At 37.5% G+C, this 12093-nt stretch overlaps 1 protein-coding gene across 1 annotated transcript in view; it reads left to right on the top strand.

Moving 5' to 3' along the window:
- Positions 1-12093, top strand: part of LOC143398301 (uncharacterized) — a 257757-nt gene that overhangs the window by 172250 nt on the left and 73414 nt on the right. Inside the window, 4 exon segments of the mRNA XM_076855295.1 lie at positions 1208-1520; positions 10458-10766; positions 10857-10898; positions 10901-11173. Coding sequence (XP_076711410.1) covers positions 1208-1520; positions 10458-10766; positions 10857-10898; positions 10901-11173 — 937 coding nt within the window.

The raw sequence follows: 12093 nt of genomic DNA, 5'->3' as shown, positions 1-12093 counted from the left end.
ACATTTCTCATCATTTCTTTATTGGTTCCCAGTGTTCTTTCTCTTTCTGTTCTCAGAACAGAGTTTCCCCTGTGTTTCCTGACTCTTGTCACTGACAGTCACAAAAAGTATACTTCTATTCTGCTATTTGACTCCTCATTAAGAACTCCTGGCAGGGAGTTTAATCAGAGATTACATATATTTTGGGGGAAATTAGCATTCTATGGTTCCTAGAGGCATTTGGCAATGTCAACTTCTGACATCATTTATTCCTGAAGGTTGCCCAATCTACCTAAAATGAACACAAATTTGAAATTAAATATCCATATTTGAAATATGAAGCCTAGAATCATTAGTGAAACATGACTAACTATGGTTTAACTATGGTTTGTCTTATAATCCATTCATTTTTTCAATCTTAATGCCTATATAATTACATTTTTTCCATGAATTCATGGCTATAACCTAAGGCTTCTGATTATCTCATCCTAATTTAATACTTCATCCTTTGTACAGCCATCATGCCAAATATCTGGCCACATGCACTAATATATATGTGCTTTATAAGAAGCCAATTCAGATACCTGTCCTTTATAGTAACTCTCAGAAATCATTCAGAAAAGACACTGTTATCTACTTAAAACAGGAATCTTGGCATTTCTCAAATTGCTTTGTCACATCATATGCATAACTCTACCAACAGAAAGTTTTAGTCTGATCAGATCTACATAATAACATCTACCTGAGACTACTCACTTGATTACATTACATCTTATTCTTTCACAATTAATTCTCCCATGTTATGGTAGAAACTGAGACTTACCTGCTGCCCTAGTATAATAAATGATTCCATGTCTAACACAGCAAGCTCTGCATTCTGAAAATAGATCTGTCAACTGCTTCGTGGAGGGAGGGATTTCTACATGAATAAAGAACACTTCTCAATCAGTGCAGTGGCACACACCTGTAATATGAGCTGCTCAGAGGCTGAGGCATAAGGATTGTGAGTTCAAAGTCAGCCTCAGCAAAAGTGAAGCCCTAAGCAACTCAGTGAAATCCTGTCTCTAAATAAAGTATAAAATAGGACTGAGGATATGGCTCAGTGATCAAATGCCCCTGAGTTCAATCCCCAGTACCCCCCCACACACACACCCTGCCTTCCCCTAAAAAGAACCCTTCTCATTTTCTTTGTCAATACAACCATTGACATGATTCTTTCCCCTCAGAGAGCCCAAAGCTCTGCCTGGTGAATGGTAGCAGTTGGTGTGCAGGCAGAGTGGAGATTCTTCACCAGCATTCCTGGGGCACTGTCTCTGATGTTAGCTGGGACCTGAATGATGCTCACGTGGTGTGCAGACAGCTGGGCTGTGGAGAAGCCATCAATGCCTTGCTCAATGCACAATTTGGAGAGGGATTGGGGCCCATCTGGCTGACAGAGCTGGCGTGCACAGGAGAGGAGGATTACTTGTGGAATTGCCCTTCCCTGGGCTGGGGAAAGAACAACCGTGAGCACTTTGAAGATGCAGGAGTCATCTGCTCAGGTATGGTCAGTGCATTCTCCATTACCTAAGAGAATGGAAAGTTCCAGGAAGTAGTGTCTGATCCCTGGGGGGATAGGAGAGTAATTGTCCAGAGAGGACTAAGAGGTCCCTTCCCTGAATCAGTGGACTCAGGGATAGCAGTGAATGATGCTCTTCATTTATTCTTGTCCTGTAAAACTCTAATATTGTCTTTTTCCTTCTCAACTCTCTTACTTGACAAAATATGTTTTTGTAGACCATTTCAACTTAAAATCAATCTTCATAATTTTGTTTCTCTATTTCTTATTTTTAGGATTACATATAAATTGGTACACACACTCTGTTTGTAGCACTTTTCAAAGCACAGACAAGAAAGAGGCCCTCCTTTTCCCAGTTGAATTGAGTGCTTGTATATGTGTAGTTAGAGATATTTTTGCACTCAGTTAGTAGGTATTTGGGCACAGGGATCAAACACATAACAAGGGAATTTATGGATTAATGGAAAGATCAAGATGGTTATTCAGTGATCTCACACAAATACACCACATAAACAGTTTTTCACATAACAAACTGCTTGAGATGAGAAAATAAACCAGGTGTATGAAAAGAAAAGAAAGCAGGTGAGTGCCTGCTTTTATGATAATAAAAAGAAAAGACACATTGAAGGAGAGAGGAAAATAAGAGTTGTTCTTTCCTTTTATCTAAGTAGCCCAGCATGAAAAAAAATATACATCCTTCTTGGGGAATGAAAAGGTAATTAAGTCCAGCTCTTAGACTTGAAACTCACAACTAGGTGGATACCCAGTAGAGCCCAACAACCCTTGTCCCCATGCCAGTAACCTCAGACTGAGACTCTGGAACTGTGTTTTGTTGGGCAACAAAGAGACTTGTCTGCACCACCACTCCTGCAAGGTATCTTGACAGAAGGAAAATCAAGACTCCACTTGCTAAGGAGCAGGATGCAACAACAGAAACAGGATTTTGTCTTAGAGCACAATGCCTGGCCCACCATGGTGATACTCAGCACTCAGTAGGAATTAGAGGCCTTAAATATAGAAGAGCTCAAATATGGAGAAAGACCTGTATACTAGTTGGATGGACTCAAGAGGAGCCTGTGGCTAGTTGTAGGAGTCTTGGGCCATTGATCCACCTTAGCAGTAGGCAGCTCATAGCACTAAGGATGTTAGTCCCTCTCCAGTTTTTTGTTGCCTTGGCAGGCTGTGTCCTAGTGTGTGACATAGCATTGCAGTATTGTTTGTCATAGGACCACCTACTTCATTCCTTTCCAAAGCCCCAGGGAAGACACTATGGAGAGATTGAAGTCTCTGCTTGGGGTAAAAGTTTAATGGGCATCCAAATTTGACCTGGATCCTTGAGCTCTTATCATTACATATTATAATACAGATCTCAAACATGAAAGATAAAGAGTCTCAAAGAATTAAGATAAAGACACCAAGAACACATAGGGTATTCTAATTCACCTAACAACTAACTTCCCAATAGGAAACATGTAGAACAGAAGTGAGCGCCATGAGATTTTCATAGAACTGAAGAAAAAATCTACCAATGAAAAATATAAAACACAGAAAATCTGTCTTTAATAAACAAATAAATATAAAGATGTTATCAGACCCCCCCCCAAGTTACCATAAATTACAACAATCCTTAGCTGAGCATATTTCCAATTCAGGATGTTGAAGAGACTTTTGTACTCCCATGTTTATGGTAGCACTACAGACAGTAGCTAAGAAAGGGAAAAAATCTAAGTGTCCATCAAATAATAAATGGATACAATGAAGTACATTTACATAATAGAATACTCTTTAGTCAAAAAAAGGAAAAAAGGAATGAAATATTTTCATTTGCTGCAACATGGACTTGAAGATCACTAGGTTAAGTGAAATAGAAGAAGTATGAAGAAGAATAAAGGTCTTCTAATTTCACTATATGTCAAATCTGAAAGAGTTGACCTCATAAAAGTTTAGAAGTTTAGACTAGAATTGTAATAACCATAGCTGGGAAGTGTAGGGGTTAGAAATGGAAAGCTACAGTTTGATCCATCAGTTACAGGTTTTACTTAGGAACAAGAAATTCTGGTGCACCATTGTACAGGTGGTGACTATAGTTAACAAGAATGAACTTTACTTCAAAAAGTAAGAAGAGAACTTATTGGAAATTTTCACAAGGGTAAATGAATGGTGTTTGAGTAAATAAGATAACCTAATAAAAACATGCATCAAGAGATCTATTTACTCCACTAATAGGTATAGTATTTATGTTTTGGGTATCATTTAAATAAATTTAATTTAAGTGAAAAAGGAGAAAAATGCTATAGGTGACAAGATATGGAGGAATATTATAGAGTTTATATGTGATGGATTTAATAAAACAATGTATCCTTGAAGCAAAGAATCAGACAAGGATAGACCTGACTGCAATTTTTAATTACTCTAGTGAGAATGATTCATATGAATCAGTGAACTTCTGCAGATGCAATTTTTCTTTTTGTTTCAACCAGGTCTCTCATAAACTTCAAATAGCTTGAAATTTTTTCCTTCTTTTTTCTTTCTTACTTTCTTTTTTCTTTTCTTTTTTTTTTTTTTTTTTTGTATGTGTGAGTGTGTCTGCATTATTTCTTTGAAATATTCACACCCAGCACCTAAAAACATTTCTGGAACATGGCAAATTCTGAAAGACATTAGTGTTTTGAATTAGAAAACATGGAAGCAGATCTCAATACTCTCTTCAAGTACCTTTCTCTTATACCAGACCTGGGTGTCTCCTTTGAAGACCCCTCTGCCCCCATTTTATCCTTTCCTGATCATACACATTTTGCCCATAGCTTGGCATCCATTGACCTCTCTCCTTGTCCCCTGCTCTGCCTCAAAGGGAAGATCATGCTGCCTACTCCAGCTTTCAGAGATGACTGGGAAGCCCAAGAATACAGGGCAAGTTTGGTCTTCAAGGAAGATACTGGGATCTATGTGCACCCCTGCATTGCCTAAAAATACCACATCTGATGGAGACATTCCCATCTACTCAGGTGACACAGTTCTGTGCCCTAAAGAGAATAATAAGATTTTGGAGTGATGGACAATGAGACAGGTGGATGAAGAAACAAGACTTATGATCAAAGCCCTGAAGACTTGGTTAGATGCAGATGAGTCTCAGCTATAGGTGAGGTGGAAGAGGCAATCGTTGTCTTAATGGAAGAAACAAAGTTGTAGTCTTGATGAAAGATGTTGAGAATGAACCTAGCCACCCTGCCTCTTTTGTTTACCTGGATAAATTTGAACCCAAAGGTTCTAATGGTGATGGAGCGTGAGAGGTGCTATTTCCAGAAGTGGAAAGAGCCCTAATTTCCTAAAAGATGTAATGCAGAGAATTAGGGATTTCCCTGGAGCTTGTGCAGGTACAAAAGAGTAGTTTCCTGAAGACCAGTTTTCTACAAGACCTAATGGGTCTTGACTGAGTATTTTTGCAAATGAATCCAGTTTGCAAAGTGGAGGTCACCTCTGTGAAATAAGAGTAGAAATGAGGCACCAAGGAGAAAGGCACAGGATATATCCTCAATGGCATGAGCTCGTTGAGGGAGTAGCAGAAGAGACCAAGAAGGGAGGGAGCTGAAGTGAGAGGAGCTATCACTGAGAGGCATAATTGAGGTCACAGTGGGTCTGGATGCTGCCATATGTCTAATCTCAAGGTCTATTTTTATTTATTTATTTATTTGTTTGCTTGTTTGTTTATTTGTGGTGCTGGTGATTGAACCCAGGGCCTTGTGCATGTGAGGCAAGCACTCTATCAACTGAGCTATATCTCCAGCCTCATATGTCTAATCTCTAACAAGTCACTAAATCTTTCCAAGTTTTGTCTTCTCTGTAAAGACATAAAGACATGACACATGAGCATCTTCAATAGTATATAATTTTTAGTAATTTTTAACACATTTAACACTATCAACAGCTTTTATCACTGGGGAGCTTTAAACTTAGCTATAAAAAAGGAAGTTATGTTGAGGTTTTTATGGTACTCAATAATTCAGAGAAAGAGAGTTAGGAAGGGAAATTGAGACTGAGAATAGATTTAGAATAAATACCATAGAATCTCATTTATTTATACAGGAAGTATCTACACCCAGACCTTGCCTGGGAGCTGCCCATCTGTCTATTCCTATAAGAGAAGCCACATAAAAAGTTCATTTGCTTCCATGTGCTAAACACATACTCTGCACCTTCAGTTGTCTTTACTGCCAATCCTTCAAGTTCCTTATTCCACAGAGAAGCACCATTTATTTATTTATTTATTTAGATTGGTCACTGTGAGCTTTGATGCATCCTTCTTTTGGACTGAAGCACAAGTGTGTCTCTATATCTTCTGATTTATGATACAAAAAGCACAATTTGTTCTCTAGTGTGCAAGAAGTAGATGCAAAACATTAAGATTTTGAAGTTGCTTTTAATTTTTGCTGTATTGGTCCTTTGGAGTTTGTGTGGGATTTTGTTAATTGTATTAATTATCTATTCAGTGGTTATTGATAAAATTGTTCTTTGTCTGCTATTTCTCCTACATAAAAATAAGTTCTGCTATCTTTCAGGTGAGATTAGGAAGGCACATTTCCTTTAAAAGACAAGAAACTGGAGAGTACCCTTCAGTGTCAGCCAAGTCTTCACCCTTAGAATTCATCACCTGTCCTCAGCTGAGTCAGGCACAATTTGGGTGAGGACCTCAAGTCATTCAGGCTCTGTTGTGTCCCTCCTGTGGAGAAAGTTTAGCCACAAGACACATAAATAATGTTTATATTGTTTCAAACAAACATACAGAGGGCTCTAGTGAATCCAAACTCTATTTCCCTACATGACAATCTCCATGGAATTATTTAAATATTAAGATTTCAAATGTTATGAAAATACCAGTCTTGTGCAGATATTGAAATGTCCTTGCTATGACTCATGTAATTTTCACTGGTTGTCATGATTGAAACAACATGCAACCAAGAGGAAAAATAAAGAATCCCTACTTTTTTCTTTTCCTTTTCATGTCATTGTCATCAATCACTTCTTAGTCTCTAGGAACTAAGGCAAGTTTGCATCCTTCTACCAATCTTACTACTCCTCGGACAGTTGATCATATTGAGACATGGCTCTGTTCTCTAAGTGTGATGTCTCAGAGAAGGAGATTCAAAAATCTTCATTGAAGCATCACAGATTTAGAAGAGCTGGTTACTATAGGAGAAACAAAGTGGGAAATTTTCATCCTTCTGATTTTCATTGAATTTTTCAATCATTTTCTAAATCTCTCACTCAAACCCTTAGTCCAATCTGACTTGCATCCTCAGAAGAAGGGAGACACATAGACAGACACAGAAAGGAGGGAGAGGTAAGCAGAGAGGCAGCAACTAAAGCCATGCTTCTGTGAGCCGAGGTACACTAAGGACTACCATTGACCAGAAGAAATGAGGGTGGAGCAAGGAAGGATCCCTCTGATAGTCTCCAGAGAAGGTGACAACCCTACTGACACTCTAAGTCCTACTTTCATCCTCCACAACTGTGTGGCAGTGAAACTTTGTTTTAAAGCAAAATAAACATTATTAACAATATTAATTCCTTACCCAATTCTAGAACAATGAAAGGATATGTGTTATACCACATAATTGAAGAACTTTAGTCAATATGGAAAAGTCATGTTAGAGGGCATAATGAAAAATTCATGTTAATGGAAATCCCTAGAAATGGGTCATTTTTATAATCCACTCTGATATTTTCTAAAGAGGAGGTATAATTTTTTCTTCATGTTTTATGACTCTTTTTTTGACATCTACATATTTGACTATACAGGACAATACCAAATAGAGACTAATTTTCTTTTATTTAATACCTATCCCTAAATTTTCTAATGTTATAAATATTTATATAGTCTAATAATTTAAAATATTATTTTTAAAATTAAATATAGGTATGTGAATGATTTTATAAGTACTAAATTCCACATACATATACATATGTGTGTTTGTATTCATTTTCAATCCACTTGAAGCCTATTATTCATAAAAACATAATTCTTAATAATTTTTATCATATTTCATACATAATTTCTTTCTTTACACCAGCCTTCTGCATAAATGTCCTTGTAACATGGACTGACTTATTTTTATTTATGAAATTTTAAGTTCTATAGAAAATAGAATTACCAACTTGGATATTGACCTGTGTTTTAGAAAATAAGTGCATTTGCTAAAGAAAACAGAATTATCCATTAAAAGGATAATATATTTAATAAACACCCTCATAAAATTACTGTAGTTGTATTTACACAGACTCCACAAATTTTCTCATCCTAATGATCTGCTGAGCATCACTTTCTTTGGGGAGCCAGTCCTCATGTTCAACACTGGGTTCACTTGATGTGCTCATTCACACTGTTCCACTCTCCCTGGTCATAATGGTGGGCCAATAACACAGACAGAGTCAGTTAAAGTCTTTGCCCTGAATTTACCCTCTTTGGGATCAAGCAGCGCACCAGGACCCACACTTCTCAACTGTCTGCAAAAGTTATTTCTAAAGATCAAAGACAAAAAAAAAAAAACAAACAGGGATTGGGAAGATCCATGGGGGAAGGGGGGTTCCTAAAAGCATCAGGTCCCCATTGCTCATACTTTCCCTTTATATGTTCATGTGAGCTCTGCCAGCCTTTTGCATCAAATCTATTTGAGTTGGTTTGCCTCACATGGTTTTGTTTATTATTCTTTTATTTAACTTTATGTTTGGGAGATTTAGCCACAGATCTCAATCAGATCATTTTATTGCATCATATGTATATATACCACTATTTTAAAAATTCAGTGTATGTTCATTATTGGGAGCTTGAGTTATACATGATAACTGACAAAAGAAATCTTCAATGTATTTTTAAAGATAAATAAATGTATTGTTGAGTTTACAACAATACTGCTCTCTGAACACCTCATGATCTCTGTTCAGTACAATGACAAATGCTCAGTTGATGGTCTGAGTACATGTACTATATGAATTTTATTCTGCATCCTCTCAGGCTATAGCTGTATTAGGTTTCTCTGATCTGTAAAGAGTACAAGAATAAAGATAAAACCCAATTGGGAGATCTATCTCTTTATCTGAAATGCTTCCAATTTTTATTAATAGAAATTATGCAAAAGTTTCTGACAAAGGTTTTATATTTCAATAGAATTCAGTGACTAAAACAAAGATACCCTCCGAACCTTTCACTCAGAGGACACTGTATTCAGATACCCCAGTGGATTATTTTAGAGCTTGAATGTAATGTTATTCTACCTCAACTGAGACATTCTAACACTTGGATGCTAGAAATGGGCCAAGTACAGTTAATTTTTTAAAAAAGGAAAATAAAGAGGAAATAATGCCATTGCAGGCATTTTCACATTTTTATCTGAGCTGAAACTACAATCAGTCATGCAAACCTGGTGGTCCTCCCTGGTGGTACTGGTTTTGAACGTCTATGTGAAAGTGACTGAGTGGAAACCAGAGTTCATAGACAAGAAGACCTGGCTGCATCCACAGGTAGAGCCTTCAGCCAGCCAGGTTCTGTTCTGTTTCTGTTCTGATCTTTGTTGTTTCTGTCACTAGACAACTGTATTGATGGCTGAATTTATCATGTGCCTGCAGGTCTCACACTCTTTAAAACATAACCTCCTAAAGATTACTGATTTTAGTTTGGAATTTGTATATCTGAATTTTGACTCTATAAATAAGGTACACTATCATTATTCCTCTGTAATAATGATATAAATTAAAATTACCATTGTAGTAACACTTCAGGAATCCATACTTCATGTTAGTACATCAGCCTCAAAGAGAGAAGGGAGTATCCCAAATGAAACATTTTAAGTAACAATTTTAAAAAGATAGACTAATGTTTTGATGTTCATTTCACTTTGATGGATTACTTAGGGGGAAATTAATGAACATGCTATTCTCTTGAGAAAGGTTTCTTGCTGAATTTCTTCACTACATAAAATAACTATTATATTATAATTTCACATATGTAACTAGACACCTTCCCAAAGGTGTGAACCCATACTTGAAATCACTTCCTGATCAGCTTCAATCGATGTATAATATATTATTTAAACTCTATTAGAAACAGAATAATCCCTTAAAAACACACACAAAAGAAAATTCTTACATCTCTGGATAACTTCTGTTCATAGTTTAAATTTCATTTCTGTCTTCTTTAATGGGAAGGATAATGTAAAGAATCATGATTATTTTAGTCACAATAACCTAGTTTCTATCTCAGACTCACATTATTTAGTGGTTTCTTTTCTCATCCCTAAATGGAAAATAAATATAAATTGTCAGTTATGAATACATACTGAAGTTTTTAATTAACTAACAAATGTTGTCTTAGTTGGAATCACTATCTGTGAATCTGTGAATTGAAAGTTTCAGGGCATAAAAGAGTGAAAAATTAATCCAAGTCTTTTTCTACACTGAGTTCACATTTAGTGAATAGATATGGATTATATACAAAAAAGGACGAAGAATGTCAAACAAAGTCAAAAATCAAAGGTACCGTCATATAAAGAATAATATGTCCCTATAAAAGAAAAATCCATTTCTCACACACACACACACACACACACACACACACACACACACACACTATACACACACACACACACACACTTCTTGAAAACACACATATTCATGTATGTATATGTATGTGTATAGGATAGTGTATATATTCCTACAATGAATCAGCAACTTAGAAAGGACATTACAAATTCCTTTTCCAAAATTTGGCTTCACACACTTCCTCCAGGAATTCACATTCAGGCACCATCTGTTGAATCCAAGCCCCAACACCGCAACCCTGAAAAACAGAAAGATTTGACAGCATAACCTGTTAATTGTAGCTCCCCACTTCTATTCACTGGTACTTGTCGTTGTTTTTTTCCCATAGGATTTGTACATCTGGTTGGAGGACATGGACCTTGCTCTGGGAAAGTGGAAGTGAATTCTGGAGAAGGATGGATTCCAGTATCTGATGGGAATTTCACATTACCCACAGCCCAGGTCATCTGTGCAGAGCTGGGGTGTGGCAAGGCTGCATCTGTCCTGGGGAACATGCCCTTCACAGAGGACAGTGAACAGATTTGGGCTGAAGAGTTCCAGTGTGAGGGGCAGGAGCCTAGCCTCTGGTTCTGCCCCAGAGTGCCCTGTCCTGCAGGCAGCTGCCCCCACAGAGGGGCTGTGCAAGTTGTCTGCTCAGGTGAGACTCACAACAGGATGTTAACCTCCCTACACAATCTATTGGGGTAAGAAAACTATGTAATGCTTCTAAAACCCTGTCTTCTACCAGGATATACAGATGTTCGGCTCATGAAAAATGGCAGCTCTCAGTGTGAGGTCAAGTGGAGATGAAGACCTCTGGAGGCTGGAGAACACTCTGTGCCTCCCACTGGAATATGGCCAATGCCAATGTAGTTTGCCGTCAGCTGGGCTGTGGAGTCGCCATCTCCACCCCAAAGGGAGCATACTTTGTGGAAGGAGGAGATGAGATCTGGAGAGACAGATTCCACTGCTCAGGGTCTGAGTCCTTCCTGTGGAATTGCCCTGTGAGTGCCCTGGGTGTTCCTGCCTGTGCCCATGGAAACACAGCCTCTGTGGTCTGCTCAGGTAAGAGAGGGCAGGACTGACTGCTACTAGAGTGACATGTCTCTAAGAGCAGATAGCATGGAGAGCTGACTTCAAAAATTAGACATTTTGTGGTGAATTGGGATTCTTATTATCATTCACCTTTCATCCCTTTCCAGAAATATTGAGAGGATTGGTTTTTAATAGGCATTATAATTTTTTGAAATTAATGGATAACACTATATAACAATGAATGACAGCTTTGTCATATTCCTCACCCTGGACTATCAGAGAGCATCAGCAGCTCCCAGATGTCACCTGCACATCCCGCCAGTCACTGTGCCCTCTTCCCCTCCAAAGAAGACCACTCTAACTTTTTCTGCCAATTTTTTTTCAGGTTTTGAGCTTTATATAAATTCATGTACCATGTTCCTTGTTGTGTCTACTTTGACTCAACATAACATTTAGAATGAACTATGCTTTTATTTTTAGCTCGGCCTCATTTATTTTTATTGCTGTAGAGTTTTCTCCTAAATAACCACAGGATCATGTATTGATTCATTCAAATGATATGGAGATTTGAGTATTTGCACATATTGAGTTCTGAAATAATGATCCTACATATTACCATGTCAATATTGTTTGGTGCAAATATGGGTATATTCATATACATTTTTAATCGTTTCTTTTTATTTTTCCTCTCTTAATATTGTCTTCATTTAGGGATCAAATTCTTCTTCATGATGAAGCACAGTGTATAAATATTTCCCATACACAGAGTGTCCTAAAGTCCTTTTTTTTTTTATTTTGGTACTGGGGATTGACCTCCGAAGCACTGGATCACGGGGCCACATCCCCAGTCCTGTTTTGTATTTTATTTAGAGACAGGGTCTTACTGAGTTGTTTAGTGCCTCACCATTGCTGAGGCTGGCTTCGAACTTGCAATCCTACTGTCTCAACCT

This window comes from Callospermophilus lateralis, chromosome 4, assembly GCF_048772815.1.
Source record: "Callospermophilus lateralis isolate mCalLat2 chromosome 4, mCalLat2.hap1, whole genome shotgun sequence".
In the NCBI taxonomy this organism is placed as follows: domain Eukaryota; kingdom Metazoa; phylum Chordata; class Mammalia; order Rodentia; family Sciuridae; genus Callospermophilus; species Callospermophilus lateralis.
Note: the sequence above shows the minus strand (reverse complement) of the source record. Positions and strands in the feature narration are given on the sequence as shown.